The following is a 22,486-nucleotide window of genomic DNA, read 5'->3' on the forward strand; positions in this document are numbered from 1 at the left end:
TTATATGAGGCAGGTAGAGTAGTCAAATTGTAATGAAAGAAAGTAGAATGATGGTTACCAAGGACTATAAGGAGTTAGGAATGGGGAGCTATTGCTTAATAGGCAGAGAGTTTCAATTTTGCAAGATGAAAGGAGTTCTGTGGATGGATAGTGGAGACAGCAGCAAAACAATGTGAATGCACCTAACCACTTTTAAGTTTGTTTTGAGAGAGAGAGAGAGAGAGAGAGAGAGAGAGAGAGAGAGAGAACACACGTGCGAAGGGCAGAGAGAAAGAATCCTAAGTGGGCTCTGCACCTCCAGTGCAAAGCCTGACACAGGGCTCAAACTCACCAACTGTGAGATCGTGACCTGCGCCAAAATCAAGAGTCAGACACTCAACCGACTGAGCTGCCCAGGTACCCCATACTTAACTACCTTTAAATGGACAGTCCAGTGGTATTAAGATGGTAAACTCTTATGTGTATTTGATCACAACTTAAGTCAATGTAATAACCCATAAATAAATGTATCTTAATGATGTTATCAACTTACCTCTGGTAAACATTCCAAAAATTCACACCTCTTAATCGGGCTATTTTAAACCTTACCTTTTCAATCCTGGTGAACACAAGAAGTGGAAAAAGCCAACAATGGACCCTCCCCAAGCAGTAGGGTGAGATGTAGAAGACTGCTTTCCACTCATGTGGGACCTCATTCATTCCATTTATACTGGCAACCCCCATGACTATAAATGGACATGCTTGGACATCATTCATCCCATTTATACTCACAACCCCCATGTGAAGAAAGCAGGTTAGAAAGGTCCGTTACTCTCATTTCACAGTTAGGAACACAGACCAAGAAAAAAACAATCACAAAGAAACAAGATTCAAATTTTCTGATACCAAATTCAAGCTGGAAATCATACTCCTAGGACCCTCAAAATTGTTACTAGACTTGAAAAGCAAATTCAGTTTACAAATTCATTTTTTTTGCTTCTATTGTTCCCATAATAAAATGCTTTTCTAGAATGCAGATATTTTTTATATGGTAAAAAAAATTCACTTTTTGACTTGAAAACCTTTTATTTAATTTATACAAATAACTACTAAATACAAAAAGTAGATTAAAACAAAATAGTTATTTTTTTCTGGCAGAGTTTAAATGCACATAATGGATAATTCCGAAGAAAATGCATTTTCCCCACAGCGTTCAGGACTAAAATTCTACTGAAATCTTTGCTTCTAAATCAGTAATATATTCGGTGGTGTCACATGGGTAATGGCTAAATACATTTCTGCATATGAACTGAAAAAAGTTACAGTCTACACACATACAAATGTGAAGCACTTAAAATGTGAATTTAACTGATAATAAAAGAAAATGTCCATTTCAGAGTATAGTGTTAAAAACATTTCAGTAATAAAATCATAAGACCACATAAAAATAAGCTTTAACATATGCACGGAGCAGTTTTGTAAAAACTGCTGAGTGCACAAGTAATAAATAATTTGCAAAGTTGTGTATAAACAATTCCTAATGTTCAGCATCATTGTAAACATCCGTACATGTGTAAAATGCAGCAAAGTCTGACATTACATTTTGTTTTGCCAAATTGAATTCCTATTATCCAAAGACAGACCAGTGGAGTACGCAGCCAACGTTTTGGCAAGTTGGGTCTTTAAAATTAAGAGTAACAGTGCAAGTAAGGAATGCAAAGAATTCCTAGTGCAATAAAGAAGAGAAGCACAGGCAATATTGCTGATAAAAATTCACCACCTCCGTGAGTTTCCCATGGGGAGAGTCTAGGAGACTTGTGAAGGATCTGCAAAGCCACTGTCTTAATGCCCAGATCTCTTTTAGGATTTCTCTGTGTTCCTCCAGTTCCCCTACCTTTGCAACAGCGTCTGTCCCACATTAGTCTCTGTAGTGTGAACAGTTTGTGAAATGCCCAGTTCACGGTCATTGAGCGAGGTTAGGGTGGTTTTGGTGTCTCCCCCGCACGCGGCTGGGTAGAATGTCTGCCTTGTCAAAGCAGCCACTTGCGGAGGGAGACAGATGGATTCTGTTCTGACGGCCGGTCAGGCCAGCATTAGGTCCCAGCTGGACAATGACAACGACAAATCTTCCTTTTTGACACCGTGAAAATGTCAACAGTCCGTTTTCAATTTGTCTAGGGAATTATCAATTTTGGTCAAAGTCTTTTTGATCCGCAGAGCTGTGAGTCTCGCGGATGGATTCTGATACCAGCATTCCTTCATCAGCTTGGCCAGAGAGGTTAATGTCTGAGGAGAAAGAAACAAACACCACAGTTAAAACAGTGGCTCTTCAGTGGCCCCAGAAACTGGGTGGATGTTAAGCGATGTTCCCGCCACCTTCTTTAAACAAATAATCAAGGCCGTGACTGCTGGATAAGGAGCCCCTCTTCAGTTTCATGAACCCTGGCCTCTGGACTCCTCCTTTCAACCAGCTGATTTTGAGGTAAATTACATGGGATGGGCTGCACCCCCTGATGTTTTATGTTTGCTAAAAGAGATCATGCTACCCGACTTAATAATGAAATCTGCAGATGGAGTCATCTCTCCATGTTTCAGATTTGCTGCTCCCAACGGGAAGCAATAAGAATCTTGAGCCAAACAGCTTCTGTTTGGAGTTTCAGATATGCAGTGATGGAAAAGAGGTTCATCTCTTGTTTTACTTGTAAAACTGCAGTCCTAGGGCTAGTGGCATAGTAATGAGTCTCCTAACTACTGGAGTTAGTCAATAGTTTAAATTCTTGTGAATATTATCATTTATTAGCAAGATCAATCAGAATGCTCTTTCAGCAACGAGACCATTTTGTGAACCTACTCAGTTAGGTCTAAGGCCCTTCTACATAAAATAGAGAAAGCAATAGATAAGGCAAATCATTCAGGAGTTATGTTATTTGCTTGCTCTGGACTTTCACCTAGTAAAAAGGTGAAGATAGTTTTAGAACTAAGAAACTGACACTCTTACCGGGTCTGAGAACCATCTATTGGGTATGTTTGGCCTCTGTTGATCCACACAGACCACCTTTCTCATATCTTCAAAACTTGGGTCATTGGGAACCACATCATAAAATGGTGGCTTATAATCCTCCACAATACCTGCACACATGGACAAGAATTGTGTTGGTTAGCAAGAGAGCAGAAGTTTCCCCTAGGATTTTACTGATCGGTGCCACAGATTATAATGTGATAGGAAAAAGTACTGAACATCTTCTCTTCATGGTGATTCTGAAAGCTACAGAATAAGTGGAGAACAAGGTAATAAGTAATTATTCTTCCTCCAAATCTGTCTAGGAATTCTGTTGGAAGAAAATGTGGCTACTACTCATGTAATTACAATGTTGATAAAATGCTCCAAGAGTGTATATAAACAACTCTAAGATACCCAAAATGTAACAGAGGACAAAATTCCTCTGGTGATCAAAAAGAGACAACATTCTGGTACAAGATGGCGATATAGGAAGACCCTGCCTCATCTCCATTGACACCCCAAATCTACACCTATTTATAAAGCAATTCCTCCTGAAGAACTGAGTGCTGAATGAAAAGCTTCTGTACAACAAAAGACCACAGAGTATGGCCAGAGAGATGGAGACAAGGCAATGAAAGGAACCCCACCCCCAACACTGTTGAACTACTGTGGGTAGAGATAGTACTGAGGGACCACGAACAGGTTGGTCTCCTTGGGGTACAGAAAAAAAATGCCAAAGTTTAAAAGATCAACTAGAATATAAAAGATCTAGCCCTACAACTCCAACAAATGCCAGGGGATCTGCTGGAACTCTCTCTCAGTCAGGGGCTGGTGTGAACACCACTCCTTAAGTGCCCCCCAACCTTGATAGTGAAGACAGGAGTGGGGTCTTGGCACCATTGCCAGGCTACGGCCTCAGTGAGCCCCAGGCTCATAGCCTACACCAGTCCCAGCCATCCCAACCAAGGCAACCACACACTGAGACACCCCTGGTCAGCGCTTACTATGGCTCCAGCCCTCTGGCTAAATTACCCAGGTACACTCCAGATCCACACCACTTAGGCTCCAGACAACTTACGAGTACCACCAGTACACAAGACCCTGGAGCCCCAAGCCTCTATACCTGTTTAAGCGCAAGCTAACCTAACAGGGTGCCCTCTTCATGTAGCACAACACTTTAACTCCACTTGCCTTGCCAGGATTCCCTCTGTAGGAGTACCCTGGAATAACCTGGCTTGCAGCCACTTCAGCTGTCCTGCAAGGATGTCCTCCATGCAGAGAACCCTAGGAACCCACAGCTGGCATCCTCTGACAGGAGAGCCCCAAGACTTCTGACCAATTCAGCTCTGGTCATCCCATCAAGGCAGCCCCAGCACAGATTAGACACAGCTCTGGACAGCCAACCAAAGTAACTAGAGACAGTCTCATAGGGGAGGACCATAAAATAGACCATCCCTTCAAGTTTAGCTGTTCTCCCTAATTCATAGAAACACTGAAAGCCAAGCAAAATGAAGAGACAGAGGAAGATGCTCCAAAAGAAAGAACAAGAATATACCTCAGAGAAAGAAGTAAACGAAATGGAAATAAGCGATCTACCTCATAACGTGTTCAAAGGGATGGCCATAAAGTTGCTACTGAACTGGAGAGAAAAATGGATAAACTCAAGAAGAATTTCAACAAAGAAACAACCAGTCAGAGTTGAAGACACAATACCTGAAATGAAATCTATACTAGAGGGAATCAACAGTAAATTGGAGGATGCAGAATGGTCAATTATCTATTGGAAAGCAGCCAAGCTGAAAAGGAAAAAAGGAAAAAAAAATAAGGATAAGTTAAGAGATCTCTTAATATCACAAAACATCTGCATTATATGGGTCCCAGAAGGAAAACAAAAATGGGGCAGAAAACTTATTTGAAGAAATAATAGCTGAAAACTTTCCTAATGTGGGGAAAACAGATTTCTAGGTCCAGAAGCACCAAAAGTCCTGAACAAGATGGAAACCAAGGAATTCCATACCATGACACATGATAAGTAAAATGTCAAAGAATAAAGATAAGGGCAGAAGCAAATAGTTACATAAAAAGGGAAATGCCATAAGGCTATCAGCTGATTATTCAGAAATTTTGCAGACCAGAAAGGAGTGGCAAGATATATTCAAAGTGCTAAAAGGAAAAAAACGTCTGAAGTCAAGAATGGCTCTCCTTAAATTCTAAATAACCTTGCTGGGAAAGAGTTCCCAGACAAAAGTTAAAGCTCATCACTACTAAATAGACTTTATAAGAAATGCTAACAGGACTTCTTTAGGTGGAAAAGAAAAAGGAAAAAAAAAATAGAAGAAAATTATGAAACTAGATGATCATTATAAACATGCCATATATAAATCTCATGGTAAATAAAAAACATAAACCTATAATAGTACACAAGAAATACAAAGCCAAGCATTGCTAAAGAAAGTCATCAGTCACAAGGAAAGAGATCAAGAAAAGACGAATAACAAAAACAACCAGAAAGCAATGAACAAAATGACATGGGTACACACCTATCAGCAAATACTTTTATTTTTATTTAAATTCAAGTTAGTTAGCATACAGGGTAGTAAAGGTTTCAGGAGTATAACCCAGTGATTCATCATGTCCACAGAACACCCCATGCTTATCCCAACAAGTGCCCTCCTTAATGTCCACCACCCATTTAGCCCATTCTCCCACCCACCTCCTCTACAGCAACCTTCTGTTTATTCCCTGTTATTTAAGAGTCTCTTACAGTTTGCCTCACTCTGTTTTTATCTTATTTTTCCTTCACTTCCCCTATGTTCATCTGTTATGTTTCTTAAATTCCACATGAGTGAAGTCATATATTTGTCTTTCTCTGACTTATTTTACTTAGCATAATATCCTCTCATTCCATCCACATTGTTGGTAAGGGCAAGATTTCATTTTTTTTTTATTGCTGAGTAATATTGTGTGTGTTGTGTGTACAGACGACCTCTTTATTCATCAGCTGGTGGACATTTGGGCTCTTTCCATAATTTGGTTATTGTTGATAGCACTGCTATAAACATTGGGGTGCATGTGCCCCTTTGAATCAGCATTTTTGTATCCTTAGGATAAGTTCCTAATAGTACAATTGCTGGATTATATGACAGTTCTATTTTTAATTACTTTGAGGAACCTCCACACCATTCTCCAGAGTGGCTGCACCAGTTTGCATTCCCACCAACGGTGCAAAAGAGTTTCTTTTTCTCCACATCCTCGCCAAACTCTCTTGTCTCCTGAGTTGTTAATTTTAGCCATATCGACAGGTATGAGGTGGTGTCTCATTGTGGTTTTGATTTGTATTTCTCTGATGATGAGTAATGCTGGGTATTTTCATTTTTGTTAGCCATCTGGATGTCTTCTTTGGAAAAATGTCTATTCATGTCTTCTGCCCATTTTGTCACTGGATTATTTGTTTATTGGGTGTTGAGTTTGTTCTTTATAGATTTTGGATACTAATGCTTTATCCAATATGTCATTTGCAATTGTCTGCTCCTATTACCTTGGTTGTCTTTTAGTTTTGTTGATTATTTCCTTTGCTGTGCAGAAGATTTTTATCTTAATGAGATCCCAATTGTTCATTTTGCTTTTGATTCCCTCGCCTCCAGAGACATGTCTAGTAAGAAGCTGCGATAGCCGAGGTCAAAGAGGTTGCTGCCTGTTTTCTCCTACGGGATTTTGGTGGTTTCCTGTCTCCTATTTAGGTCTTTCATCCATTTTGAATTTTTTTATGTGTATGGTATAAGAAATTCCAGTTTCATTCTGCATGTCACTGTCCAGATTTCCCATGACCATTTGATGAAGAGACTGTCTTTTTTTTTTCATTGTATATTCTTTCCTGCTTTGTCAAAGATTACTTGGCCATACATTTGTGGGTCCTTTTCTGGGTTCTCCATTCTGTTCAATTGATCTATGTGTGTGTTTTTGTGCCGGTACCATACTGTCTCTATGAGTACAGCTTTGCAATACAGCTTGAAGTCTGGAATTGTGATGCCTCCAGCTTTGGTTTTCTTTTTCAAAATTACTTTGGCCTTTTTCAAAATTACATGGTCTTTTCTGGTTCCACACAAATGTTAGAATTGTTGGTTCTAGCTCTGTGAAGAAACACTATTGTTATTTAATAGGGATTGCATTGAATGTGCAGACTGCTTTGGGCAGTATCAACATTTTTAACAATATTTGTTCTTCCAACCCATAAGCATGGAATGTTTTTCCATTTCTTTGTGTCTTCTCCAATTTATTTCATAAGCTTTTTACAGTTTTCAGCATATAGGTCTTTTACCTCTTTGGTTAGGTTTATTCCTAGGTATCTTCTGGTTCTTGGTGCATTTGTAAATGGGATTCATTCCTTGATTTCTCTTTCTGCTGCTTCATTATTGGTGTATAGAAATGCAACCAATTTCTGTATATTGATTTTATATCCTACAACTTTGGAGAATTCATATCCATTCTAGCAGTTTTGGGGTGGAGTCTTTCAGGTTTTCCATATTCCAGAGTATTATTGTGTCATTTGCAAAGAGTGAAAGTTTGACTTGTTTGCCAATTTGGATGCCCTTTTGTTGTTGTTGTTGTCTGATTGCTGAGGCTAGGACTTCTAGTACTATGTTGAACAACATGGATATCCTTGTCATGTTCCTGACATTAGGGGGAAAGCTCTGTTTTTCCCCATTGAGGATGATATTACCTGTGGGTCTTTAGTATATGGCCTTTATGGTGTTGATGTATGTTTCTTCTAAATCTACTTTGTTGAGGGTTTTTATCATAAATGGAAGCCATACTTTGTCAAATGCTTTTTCTGCATCTATTGAAATGATCATAAGAGTCTTATGCATTCTTTTATTAATGTGGTGTATCACGTTGATTGATTTGCGAATACTGAACCAGCCCTGCAGCCCAGGAATAAATTTCATTTGATCATAGTGAATAATTCTTTTAATGTACTGTTGAATTTGATGTGCTAGGATCCTGTTGAGAACTTTTTCATCTAGTTTCATCAGGGATATTGGCCTGTAATTCTGCATTTTAGTGAGGTCTTTGGTTTTGGAATCAAGGTAATGCTTCACAGAATGAGTTTGGAGGCTTTTCTTCCATTTCTATTTTTTTGGAACAGCTTGAGAAGAATAGGTATTAACTCTGCTTTAAATGTCTGGTAGAATTCCCCCTGGGAAGCCATCTGGCCCAAGACTCTTGTTTGTTGGGAGATTTTTGATAACTGATTCAGTTTCTTTGCTGCTTATGGGTCTGTTCAAATTTCTATTTCTTCTTGTTTGAATTTTGGTAGTGTGCGAATTTCTAGGAATTTGCCCATTTCTTCCAGATTGCCCAGTTTGTTGGCATATAATTTTTCATAGTATTCTTTTATAATTGTTTGTATTTCTGTGGTGTTGGTTGTGATCTGTCCTCTTTCATTCATATCTATTTGGAACCTCTTTTGCTTTTTTGAGAAGTCTGGTGAGAGCTTTATCAATTTTGTTTATTCTTTCAAAGAACCACCATTTAGTTTCACTGATGTGCTCTACTGGGTTTTTGTTTGTTTGATTCTATATCATTTACTTCTGCTCTAATCTTTATAATTTCCCTTCTTCTTCTGGCTTTCAGCTTTATTTGCTACTCCTTTTCTAGCTCCTTTACGTGTAAGGCTAGCTTGTGTATTTGGGACCCTTTTTGCTTCTTGAGATAGGCCTGAAATTGCTTTCCTATTAGGGCTGCCTTTACTGCATCCCAAAGGGTTTGGACTGTCATGTTTTCTTTTTGACTTACTTCCATATATTTTTAATTTCTTTAATTTCCTAGTTTTTGAATTCATTCTTCAGTAGGATGTTCTTTAACTTCGATGTATTTTAGGGCTTTCCAAATTTTTTCTTGTGGCTGATTTCAAGTTTTATAGCATTGTGTTCTGAAATATGCATCATGTTCTGAAAATATGTATGGTCTGATCTCAATCATACCTCAACCCCCTGTTGAAGGCTGATTTGTGACCCCGTCTGTAATGTATTCTGAAGAATATTCTATGTGCACTTGAGAAGAATGTGTATTCTGCTTTAGGATGAAATGTTCTGAATGTATCTGTTATCTGGTTCAGTATCCTTCAAAGCCAATTGCTTCCTTGTTAATTTTCTGCTTAGATGATGTGTCCATTGTTGTAAGTGGGATATTATAGTCTCCCACTATTGTATTAAATGAGTTTGTTATTGATTTATATATTTGAGTGCTTTCAAGTTGAGGGCATATTTATAATTGTTAGATCTTCTTGATGGATATACACTTAATGATGATATAATGCCCTTCTTCATCTCTTGTTAGTCTTTGTTTTAAAGTCCAGTTTGATAAAAGTATGGCTACTCCAGCTTTCTTTTAAAATCTAGTAGCAGGATAGATGGTTCTCCATCCCCTCACTTTCGATCTGCAGGTGTCTTTAGGTGTAAAATGAGTCTCTTGTATATAGCATATAGATTAATTTTTTAAAATCCATTCTGATACCTATGTCTTTTCATTGAAGCATTTAGTCCATCTACATTCAGAGTGATTACTGAAAGATATGGATTTAATGCCATTTTGTTACTTGTAGAGTTGGTGTTTCTAGTGATGTTCTCTGGTCCTTTCTAGTCTTTGTTGCTATGGTCTTTCTTTTCCCCTCCACTCCGAGTCCCTCTTAAATTTCTTGCAGTGCTGATTTAGTGGTCACAGATTCCTTTAGTTTTTATTTGGGGAAATTCTATCTCTCCTATTCTGAATAACAGCCTTGCTGGATAAAGAATTCTTGGCTGCGTATTTTTCACATTTGGTACATTAAGTATTTCCTGCCACTCCCTTCTGGCCTGCCAAGTTTCAGTGGACTGGTCTGTTACTACCCTTATGTGTTTACCCTTGTAGGTTAAGGCCCATTTGTCCCTAGCTGCGTTCAGAATTCTCTTTGTATTTTGCAATTTTTCACTATATGTCATGGTGTTGACCTGTTTTTGTTAATCTTGAAGGGAGTACTCTATGCCTCTTGGACTTGGACACCTGTTTGCTTCCTCAGATTAGAAAAGTTCTCAGCTATCATTTGTTCAAATAACCCTTTTTCCCCTTCTTTCTGCTTTTCTTCTGGGACTCCTATTATGTTGATATTGTTTCATTTTATGGAATCACTAAGTCTCTCCTTGTGATCTAATAATTTCCTTTCCCTCTTTTTTTTCAGCTTCATTATTTTCCATAATTTTTTCTTCTGTATCACCTATTTTCTCTTCTACTTCTTCAATCTTCATTAGGACTGTATCTAGTCAGTATTGCATCTCAGTTATAGCATTTTTTAAAATCTCAATCTGACTAGATTTTAGGTCTTTGACCTGTGCAGTAAGGGTTTCTCTGGTGTCTTCTGTGCTTTTTTCAAGCTTAGCTAGTAGTCTAATGACTGTTGTTCTAAACTCTTGTCCAGATATATTGCTTATATCTGTTTTGAGCAAGTCCCTGGTTGCGATTGCTTCTTGACCTTTCTTTTGGGGAAACCTTCTTCATCTTGTCATTTTGGCTAAGTTTCTGTCTTTTGCATGTTTTAAAAACTTGTTATATGTTTCCTGCACCTGAGAGTACTGCATTAAAAGGGATCATACACTGTCCTGGGCCTGGCACTTGAAGTGTTTCTGGTGTGTGTGGTGTATACTCTATTACTGTATTTTGGCTGCTCATTCCCACTGATCAGTCCTCTGCAGAGCTCCTCCTTGCTTGCAGTAGGGAGTGTTTGGCCTTTTAACTAGGTGTGCTTTGATTTTGTTGTTGTTGAAATAAGCCTGGGAAAAAGGCTGGGGGAAGCCTGATCCCCCCCAAAAAAGAAAAAGGGAACAAAAAAAACCAACCAGAGAATCGAAAAGTTATAGGGCTAATTCCAAAAAGAAAGGAAAAAGAAGGAAAGAAAAAAAGAGAATTAAAAAGAGAATCCAAAAGAGAGAAAAGGAAATGAAAAAAAAACAAACTATGAGCCTGATTCTGAAAGAAAAAATAGAGCCAGCCTTAATTTTTCTTTTTTCTATTTCCACCAGAACTACAGGTATCGTTTTGAAGTGCTCGATTTTCAGTACACTTGGTGCATGCAGGGTGCTGGCTGTCCTGAACTTCTGGAGGAGAGGCCTTCTGTTTTGGCTCAGTCTTGCCCCAGTAAACAAGCAGTTGCCAGACACAGGGGGTGGGGTTTGGTGTAAACAGGTCCTGCCTCCATTAGGAGCCATACTGTGTTGCTCTCTTAAGTCCCACTGTGTTGCGGGAAAAATGGAGTCACCCCAATCTCATGTTCCCAGACTGTTCAGGCAGTCCTCACAGAATAGGTAGGCCAGTCAGCTCACCCTGTGCCATAAGTTCACTGCTAGGATCAAAACCCAAAGCCTTAAAGGACCCAGGACCTCATGGACCCAACCCTCTCCTCTGAAGTAGAGCCTCTCCACAGTGTCTGAAGGCCTGTCCCTGAGAAACCATCCCACACCAGCACAGTGCATGGAATCTGTGGTGTAGCACAACTAAACGCAGCAAAGTTTATATTCCCTCTGGGTGCACCTCTGTCTCCTGCTGATGAAAGGCTTTTGGCTGGTGCCTGCAGTGTCTTTTGTCCTTGGGGAGGCAATATACCCTCTTCCAAAAGTACTCCAAGAAGGGTAATGTTCTCTCCCAATGAACCCAGGAGATCCCTACATCATGCTATGCACTGAGGGGCCAATTCCCTTATCCCCAGGAGCACGTGCCACAGCTCCATTCTGGAAAAAGTCATGCACCACCAGAACCTCAGAGTTTGAGCTCCAAGTGCTGCTAGCAAAAAACAAATGAAAACAAAACAAAAACAAAAAAACCTGTGTTACTCAGTACTTCTTGCTCCCCAGTCTATGATCCAGAGATGTTTTCCTCTTGTGCAAACTCAGTGCTACACTTTATCAACTCCTCTTTCTCTCCCCCTCTGCAGCACTGCTGTTTTTCTCTCAATTCACTTCCATGTACCTCACACCTGCCACGCTATCTCCCTCCCACTGTGGAGATCCTTCTGCCACTCTGCAGATCAATTTCCTGGGTGCTCCAAGGATCTGACCTCAATATGGCTGTGTTTGAGGAATGAGGAAAGCCCAGGTCCCCCTACTTTTCTGCCATCTTAACTCATCCCCTCTCAGCAATTACTTCAAATGTAAATGGTCTAACTATTCCAATCAAAAGATATGGATCAAAAAAGCAAGTCCGATCTATATGCTGCCTACAAGAGACTCACTTTTGACCTAAAGACACAGACCAAATGTGAAGGGCTGGGCTGGAAAGAGAGATTCCATGCAAACGAAAGCCAAAAAAATTTTTTAAAAAGTGCCTGGGAAGTAATACTTCTATCAGACAAAATAGATTTTAAAACAAAGGCTGTAACAACAAAGAAGAGCATTGCATAATGACAGAAGGATCAATCCAACAAGAGTTAACAATTGTTGGGGCACCTTGGTGGCCTGGTGGGGCTTGGTTGAGCATCTTACTTCAGCTTAGATCGTGACCCCCCTGGTTTGTGAGTTTGAGCCCCCGGTCAGGCTCTGTGCTAATAGCTCAGAACCTGGAGACTGCTCTGGATTCTGTGTCTCCCTCTCTCTCTGCCCCACTCACACTCTGTGTCTCAATCTCTCTCAACATGGAAAAAAAAAAAAGAATGTAACAATTGTAAATGTAGATGTACCTAATACTGGAGCATCTAATGCAAATATTAACAGACATAAGGGAGAAATTGACAGTAATACCCTAATAGTACAGGATTTAATACCCCACTTACATCAATGGATGGATAGATAGTCCAGGCAGAAAATCAACAAGGAAACAGTGGCTCTGAATGATGTATTAGACAAAATTTACTTAACAGGTATAGAATATTCCATCCAAACACAACAGAGTACACATTCTTTTCAAGCACACATGGAACATTCTCTAGGGAAGATCACATTTCAGCCCAAAAGTCTCAATACATTTAGGTAGATTGAAATCATACCAAGATTCTTTTCTGAATAGAAACACAAAATCACAAAAAAACAAAAACTGTGGAAAAACAAAACAGGTGGAGCCTGAACATACTACTAATGAATGAACAGACCAACAAAGAAATCAAAAGGAAATACAAAAACACGTGGAGGCAAATAAAAATGAAAGCACAATGGTCCCAAATCTTTGGGACACTGCAAAAGCAGTTATAAGAAGGAAGTATATGGCAATACAGGCCTAACTCAAGAAACCAGAAAAGAATTAACCCAAAGTTAGTAAAAGGAAGGAAACAGTGACAATTAGAGAAGACTTAGAAAATAAAAGATCAATGAAACCAAGAGCTGTTTCTATGAATATCAAGGAAATTAATAACCCTTTACCCAGACTCATCAAGCAAAAGAGAGGACCCAAATAAATAAGTGAAAGAAATAAAAACAGACCACAGAAATACAAAGGATCAAAGAGATTACTGTGAAAAATTATGTGCCAACAAACTGGACAACTTAGAAGAAATTTAAGTCCTAGAAACCTACAATCTTCCAAGACTGAAACAAATAGGAACCAAACAGACCAATTACTAGTATTGAAACTGAATCACTACAGATTCCCAAAAAACAAAAGTCCAAGACCAGACAGATTCACCAGTGAATGCTACCATTCATTCAAAGAGTTAATATCTCTTCTCCTCAAGCTATTCCCCCCAAAAATAAGAGGAGGGAAGCTTCTAAATACATTCTACGAAGCCAGCATTACCTTGATACCAAAACCAGTCAAACAAAAACAAAAAAACTATAGGCCAACATTCCTGATAAAAATAGATGAAAAATCCTGAAAATATTAACTGTTTTCAAAAATACATTAAAAGGATCATTCACCACAATCAAGTTGAACTTATTTCAGGGATGCAATGGTGGTTAAATATTCATAACCAAAGTCATACACCACAATAGCAAAAGATGAAAATCAAATAATCATCTCAATAGATGCAGAAAAAGCACTTGACAAAATTCAACATCTGTTCATTATAAAAACTCTCAAAAAGGTTTTTTTAGATTTTTTTTTGTTTGTTTTTTAGGTTTAGAGGGATTGTACCACAACATAATATAGGCTATGTATTACAAACTCAGAATTAAGGGAAAACCTTTTTTTTAAGATCAGGAATGAGACAAAGATGTTCACTCTTACCAACTTTATTCAAAATACTAGAAGTACCAAAAAAAAAAAGAAAGGCAGACAAATTGGTAAGAAAAAAAAATAAAACTGTCACTATTTGCTGTTGACCTACTACACACAGAAAATCCCAAGGACTCCATAGAAAACCCTAAAGACTCCTTCAAAAAAGCTATTAGAATGGACAAATGAATTCAGTAAAGTTGCAAGATACAAAACTCATTTACAGAAATCTGTTGCACTTCTATACACTAATAACAAAGAGGCAGAAAAAGAAATAAAACAATTCCATTTACAGTTCCACCAAAAAGAATAAAATACCAAGAATAAACTTAACCAAGAAGGTGAAAGACCTGTACTCTAAAAGCTACAAGATTGACGATGACATAAAGAAACCTATCATTCTCGTGGATTGTAAGAATATTATTAAAATGTCCATACTACCCAAAGCAACGTACAGATTCAATACAATCCCCATCAAAATAACAATAGCATTTATCACAGAACTGGAACAAACAGTCCTAAAATATGTATGGAACCAAAAAAGACCAGGAATAGCCACAGCAATCTTAAGAAGAACAAGGCTGGAGGTATCACAATCTTAACTTTCAAGACCTATTACAAAGTTATAGTAATCAAAATAGAATGGTACTGGCACAAAAATAAACATATAGATGGATAGAACCAGACAGCCCAGAGACAAAGCAGACAAGAATATATCATGGGAAAAAGACATTCTCCTCAGTTGTTGGGAAAACTGGACCACTTTCTTTCACTATACACAAAAGTAAAATGAATTATGGTTTCAGGTCTTACAGTCAGGTCTTTAAAACTCCCTAATCTCTTGGACATCAGCCTTAGCAACATTTTCCTGGATAGGTTTCCTCAGGCTATAAAAATGAAAGGAAAAATTATTGGGACTACATAAAATATTTTGCACAGAGAAGGAGACCATCAACAAAACAAAAGACAACCCAGTGAATGGGAGAAGACATTTACAAATGATATATATAGTAGGGGTTAATGTCTAAAATATATAAAGAACTTAGCCAACACCAAAACTAACAACAACCCAATTAAAAATGGGCAGAGGACTTCAACTGACATGTTTCCAAAGACATCCAGATACCTAACACACATGAAACGATGCACAACATCACTAATCATCAGTGAAATGAAAATCAAAACTACAGTTAGATAGCACCTGACACGTGTCAGAAGGGCTAGGATCAATAACAAATATTGGCAAGGATGTGGAGAAAAAGGAACCCTTGTGCATTGTTGCTGGGAATTTGTTGGTGCAACCACTGTGGAAAACAGTAGGGAGGTTACCCCCAAAATGAAAAAGATGTCATATGATCCAGTAATTCCACAATTGGGTATTTACCCCAAGAAAATGAAAACACTAATTCAAAAAGATATACGCACCCCTATGTTTATTGCAGCATTATCTAGAATAGCCAAGATACAGAAGCAACCTGTGCCCCTCAATAGATGAATGGATAAAGATGTATTATACACACCTCTCCCAGCCCTTCTCTCTGGAAGACTACTAAGCCATAAAAAAAGAATGAGATCTTGCCATTTGTGACAATATAGAGGATTTCATTTATGTGGAAAAAGAGAACGAACAAAAAGCAGAAACAGACCCGTAAACACAGAACTGGTGGCTGTAGCAGGAAAATAGTTGGGAAAGTGGACATAAAGGGATGAAGGCGAGTGGGAGGCACAAGGTTCTAGTTAATGGAATGAATGTCAGGGAGGATGAGTGGTGCTGTATGGTGACAGAAGGTGGCTACACTTGTGGTGAGCATGAAATAATGAAGAAAGTTGTGAAACCTACTATGGTGTAACCCTAAAACTAAAGTAACATTGTCCACTATACTTGAATTAAAAAAAAAAAAGAGACAAGGCCTCTGAAAGAAGGTACATGAATCTAGTGGTTTCAGACCACAAATAGAAATACGTAGCTAATCCACGACCATCATCAAGATATTCCTGTTGGTTATGAGATGCTTAGGGGGGAAATCACTGCTATGAAATAATTCCCCCCATTGGAAGAATGCAAACAATATGAAATATTCATTTCCTCATTCACTCTGGTCAATGAGCAACCTCAAACTGCCAGACACAGTTGTGTGCTTGATGGCTCTATTATTTACTCTCAGACTGAAGGCACAAAAGAAAATGTAGAGAAAAGACAGTCATTTGGAAAGACAGAAGAATGACAAAAGGATGAACTCTCCCCTTCCCTAAACCAGTATGGAAGTGGTTCATTTCAGCTTACCTTCTACCTCGGCATGGCTTCCAATGCCTTAGAAGCCCTTTTTCCCAGAAAAACTACTCTTCTTTGTGAAAGAAATTGATGTAATTTTACAAATAGAGAAATTTAAAACTTCATCACTTAGAATTAGAAAATGGATTCTTCCCTTTAAAGAGAAGAAACCAAGGAAATCATTTTTCTTGCACCATCAAAGGCTTTGACAATGAGGACAGGGGACTACTTGGTCTATTGCCCTCCTCCTCTCTCCATGTCACTTTCTTCCGTTCCTAAATACCTAACAGGTTGTTTGAGAAAAAGAAAAACTGAATTATAACTTTGCTCACAGTGTTCTAATTCCTACAAGCCACCTGAAAATCTTCAATCTCCTTTTCACTGCTCAGAGAAATTAAATGCAAGAATCCATTTCACAAACCCTATAAAAATATACACTGTTGATGCACAAGGTTAGCCATGATAATAGGAATATGTTAAAGAAATCATATGGATTTTCTTAAACTTCACAGATTTGACTAAGTTAATTTATACCATATTCCATGTTTTCAGTAATGTAAAAATAAATTTCTGGGTGAGATCGCTTAAATCTAAGTTATCCACATTGCACAATTGCATTTGTAAACTATATTATTCAATGGATTAAAGCTTTTCAAGGCAAAACATAAACCACCACTTTCAGAGGATTTGTGACAGCCCATCTCAAAGGCCTTACCTCCCCCTCTTGGGAAGATCCCATGAAGCTTTCAAACAAAACTATTTTCTTCTAGTACTAAGACATATCATGCAACTGGACATGTAAGGTAATTTATACTTTTTTTAGGGGCCACATGAATTTATAGGCCATAGTAAGAGATGGGTCCTTTACTGGTCTGTCCACTTCTCTGAAGGAGAATACAGTTAGCCTTCATTTTTTTTTTTTTAACATTTATTTATTTATTTTCAAAAGACTGAGACTGAGTGGGGGAGGGCCAGACAGAGAGGGAGACAAACAAACAATCCAAAGCAGGCTCCAGGCTCTGAGCTGTCAACACAGAGCCCGATGCAGGGCTGGAACCCACCAACTGTGAGATCATGACCTGAGCTGAAGTTGGATGTCTAATCAACTGAGCCACCCAGACGCCCCTTTAAACAAATCTTTTTTTAACATTTATTCTATTTTTTTTTTTAATCTAGCATAATAGTATAACTGTTTGCATTTGCTTAGCTAGCTATTTGGGATAATTTGCCTGGTTAGCTTGGGAAGGGCTAAGTGGACCTTTTCTATAAAGGCAGAAGAAAAAAGCATAGGTGAATTTTTTAAACACGGGATCTACTGATCCCAAACAACAAACTTCACTATGCAAAGCTGAAGTGTTCCCTCCTGTTTATATTCCCCATACTTTAATCCATTAACTGTCCCATGTTTTAACAAAAAGAATCAAATTTAAAAAGATCATTTAATTGATTATGCCTGGGATTTAGTCACACCTCTCTTTCTTCAACCACTGGTCAATTTTGGATGGTTTCTCCATCTCATTGTGGAGAAGCATGACCAGTGCCAAATAAATCCGGGATTAAACTCTGGCAGTCACGTGGAACTCCTCTGGTCAAAGAAAGCAACCATTTCAATGAATAGAAAGTACATTACGTACCTACCATGTGTAGAACACCATATTAAATGTTGAGGATGATAAAAGTGCAAGACATGCTCTTGACTGTCGAGGAACTCAAAATCTAGTGTAAGATGGGGACAAGCCCTTCTTTCCTTGGATAATGGAAATCTTGTAAAAGCTCAGAGATGTTTTTCACCCACTATCTTTGCCTTTCAGAATATATTTGTACATGCTAGTTCCTAAATTGGCACGCATAGTTTAAGGGATCAAAATGGTTATTGAGTCAGAGGTTGTGCTTGGCACTGGGGATACAAAAATAAAAAAGATGCAGTGCTGGCAATGAGGCCCAGAATAAGGGGAAAGGGAAATACGAGAAATTACAAACTAGCATTAGCAGTAAGAGCATGGAGAAGATGCAGGGAAATGGTACTCAACCAGTCTTAGAGGAAAAAAACAGCTGTGTGGCTTCAGTACCAAATGTAACTGGGTGCCATCAGTAGGCTTTCCAAGAGCTAGGGCTCGGGCAGACCTAGAAATATCAGCAGTTTACAAGGCAGGGAAGAGGATGGGGATGAGAAACATGGCCTAACAGGGGACATTCATGGCGGGGGGTGGTGGTGGCAATGAAGACAAAGGGTTACAAAGGATCCTACCCATTGCAAAGATGGAGAATTCCCTGTGGCTGAAGTCAGGTGCACATAGTGGTAGGGAGAGCAGGAGGTCAAGGGCAGACTAAAATGATGTGTTGTCAAGGTGGGAAGTTATTTACAAGTGCTCCTCATTTCTGGCAGAAATCTGGGAAGTTGGGCAAAAAGTGAACTCTTAAGTCCCTTTATAGATAGCACTCGATGAACAAGTGCCAAATTATGAGCCAGCAGAAGACAGCAAGAAAAGTGACTAAAATTGCAAAGTACTTTGAGTGGCACATGAGTGGTGTGCACAACAAAGGCACAGGAATGCAGGAGAACAGGAGCATGGGAAACAGTAGTCGAGGAAGGATGAACTGAGCCAGGCCCTGCTTTCCCATGAAACGTGGCTGGCGTGACTCGAAGGGCAAGAAGGGAATCAGAAATTATTCATAGCCTACTCCCCCACAACCCTTGGCATATGTATCTGATTTACACACTAATTTTTTTTCCCCTGCGCATATGCCTATTTGGAACTTTTCTATTCTGTGGTTCAAATATATCTTTACCAACCAATATCCCTACCATTCATTTGTTGCACGGTTCTGAGTAAACCCCTAAATTGCCATGCCTTGGTTCCAACACCTTCACACATCACAAAACTGATACACAGACCAAGAAGAATGTCCTAGACAGTGCTCCAAAAAGCATGAAATGCCACAGTTGCATTTAAACCACCCTCTGGAAAGAAAGCCGCCTTTGTGATCCTCCCCACCAAAGCCTTAGTGTACCATTTTGTTCCCCCTTTGACAGCTGTCTCTGGGACCTACAGGTATCTGTGCTTGGAAGCCTCCCCTGCTAGCCATCCACCATATCGCATCAGCCCCTGCAAAAGCCTTGGGAGAAAAACTGTGGGAAAAGCTCATTATGTCTCCATGGGATCCTGCTCATGGGCCACCACAGTGCTCCTTCACCCATCTGGGTGTCAGCCACACCGCAGTGGCTTGCAGCTTTAGCACCAGGGCACCTTTAGGTTCCCCACGGTGCTTCCTTTTGCCCAGGATACCGATTGTTATCATCATCGAATTTTCTCATTCCCACCTACACGTCTGCCCAGACTAGTACAACTGACTAGCTCCTATTCATCTCGCTTATGACTCAGTTCGTGCTTTCTATCTTCCAAGAAGACCTTCCCACCTTGCTACCACAATCCCGGAACAATTCAGCGTCCTCCCTATACTCAATCACCTCCATGTATACCTCAACCATAGTGGCTTAATCTATTAAATATTAAAATCATACATATTTTTTTTTTGCTCCACTGCTTCCCAGAGCCTAAAAAAGTACCTCGTGTATTATACACACTGCATACATATTACTTGAGTGAATGTTGATTATATATCCATGGTCCTTTATCCAAAACCCTTGAGGTTAGTTGTGTTTGCAGAATTTGGAATCTTTTACATTTTAAAGATAAGAGGCACACACCATATTTATGTGACACACTAGCAGAGTCGGAGGGATACCCCACATCAAACACATTTCTGTAGTGAAATATACAAGTAGTCCCACTTAATGGGATACATAAAGGCTATAAATAGACTCATGTCAATTAAGGTCAAGTCTGCTAAATGAATTCACCCCATAATCCCTAATGGACCTGGCTGTATTCTGAAAAATCTGAAGGTAAGGTGAAGAGACACCATGGGATATTAGAATCATGTAGATTACGTCACAGTCCTCCTTTCCTTTAGAAGAAAACACTGAGGACCACACAGGAAAACTACTTGTCCAAGTTCACAGGTAATTAATGGCAAAGCTAAACTAACATCCAATGCCCTGTTTATATTCTAGAATTCCTCCCAACAAGCCAACAATGACATAATAAAATATGCTTCTCTGCATTAATCTCCTGTCACAGTATGCTCACTTCACTATCTCTCTTCACTGTTCTCCAACTTGGGTAGTCACAACTGAAATCCAGATAACAGGTGAAGAGAACCTAGTCCCTTGCACCTGCATCCACATGGACAGCTCCTGTTAACTCCTACAAAAATTCTGAAATCTTTCAAAGACTAGAACTTTAAAACTGAGGCCATTTTAATAAAAATTAGAATGGTTGGCCTTTGGCTTCTGAGAGAACTATAAGCTAATACAGCATTTCCTTCAAGAGTGGCACGTGAGAAAATGGGAAGTGGTTCATGGACAAAACTGATCTTCACAGCCAATAAGTGCTTTCCCTCTAAGATCTGAAATAAGACAAGGATATGCACTCTTGCCTCTTTTACTCAGCATACTACTGAAAAGTCCTAACCATAACAAGAAAAAGAGAAAAAAAAGGCATCCAAAATGGTGAGAAAGTAGTAACATTGTCACTAATTTTAGATGACATACCACTATATATAGAAAGCCCTAGACTCCACCAAAAAAAGCCATCAGAATAAATGAATTCAGTAAAGTTGGATACAGAATTAATACACAGAAATCTGCATTTCTATACACTAATATAAACAAGCTCATTTACCATTGCATCAAAAAGAATAAAATACCTAGGAATAAACTTCCCCAAGGAGATGAAAGACTAGTACTCTGAAAACTCTGTTTTATACACTAACCAAAGGAATTGAAGATGACACAAATGGAAAGATATACCACAGACTGGAATAATTAATACTGTTAACATGTCTGTACTACCCAAAGCAATCTAGAGATTCAATACAATCCCCGGCAAAATAACGATGGCATTTTTCATAAAACTAGAATAATCCCAAATTCTGTGTGGAACCACAAAACACTCTGAAGAGCCAAAGCAATCGTGAGCGCGAAAGATGGAGGTATCACATTCCCAGATTTCAAGACCCACTACAAAGCTGTAATAATGAAAACGGTATGACACCAGTAAAGAACAGACACAGTGATAAATGAAAGAGAATAGACAGCCAGAAAAAACCCACATACTTATATGGTCAGTTGATTAATGACAAAGCAGGCAAGAACATACCATGGGGAAAAGACATTCTCTTTAATAAATGGTGCTGGGAAAACTGGTCCACTTTGTCACACCATACATAAAAATAAACTCAAAATGGATTAAAGATCTAAAAGTGAGACCGGAAACCATAAAACTCCTAGAAGTACCATCAGCAGTAATCTCTTGGGTATCAGCCATAACAACATTTTTCTAGATATGTCTCCTCAGGCAACAAAAACAAAAGGAAAAATAAACCACTGAGATGATTCCAAAATTAAAAGCTTTGCACGGTGAAGGAAACCAACAAAATGAAAAGGGAATTCAGTGAATGGGAGAAGATATTTCACATGATACATCCAATAAAGGGTTAATATCCAAAATATAAAGAACTTAGACAATACCAAAAAAAAAAAACATTGAATAAAAATGGGCAGAAGACCTGAATAGATATTTTTCCAAGGATATCCAGATGGCTAACAGACACATGAAAAAATGCTCAACATCCCTCACCATCAGGGAAATACAAATCAAAACCACGATGAGGTATCTCCTGACACGTGTCAGAAGGGCTAGTGTCAGAAACACATGAAATAAACAGGTGCTGTGAAGGACGTAGAGCAAAACTCTCATGCACAGTTGGTAGAAATCTAAATTGGTGCAACCACTGTGGAAACCAGTATGGATGTTCCTCAAAAAAATTTGAAAGAGAAATACCATCCAATTGAGTAATCCCACTACTGGGTACTTACCCCAAGAAAATGAAAATACTAATTCAAAACAATCTATACACACCTATACCTATCGCAGCCTTATTTACAATAGTCAAGATATGCAAGCAATCCACATGTCCGTTGACAGAGGGATGGGTAA

At 38.8% G+C, this 22,486-nt stretch overlaps 1 protein-coding gene across 4 annotated transcripts in view; it reads right to left on the reverse strand.

Annotated features, from left to right (window-relative positions):
* Nucleotides 1-1,045: 1,045 nt before the first annotated feature.
* The window catches only part of ACVR1 (activin A receptor type 1), a 141,452-nt gene continuing 120,011 nt past the window's right edge, over nt 1,046-22,486 (reverse strand). For all 4 annotated transcript variants that reach the window (XM_043576775.1, XM_043576772.1, XM_043576771.1 and 1 more), the window contains 2 exons: nt 2,978-3,108; nt 1,046-2,265 (listed from right to left, as the gene is read on the reverse strand). In XM_043576775.1, coding sequence (XP_043432710.1) covers nt 2,131-2,265; nt 2,978-3,108 — 266 coding nt within the window. In that variant the 3' untranslated portion in view covers nt 1,046-2,130. The remainder of the gene's footprint in view (nt 2,266-2,977; nt 3,109-22,486) is intronic.

This window comes from Prionailurus bengalensis, chromosome C1, assembly GCF_016509475.1.
Source record: "Prionailurus bengalensis isolate Pbe53 chromosome C1, Fcat_Pben_1.1_paternal_pri, whole genome shotgun sequence".
Lineage (NCBI taxonomy): Eukaryota > Metazoa > Chordata > Mammalia > Carnivora > Felidae > Prionailurus > Prionailurus bengalensis.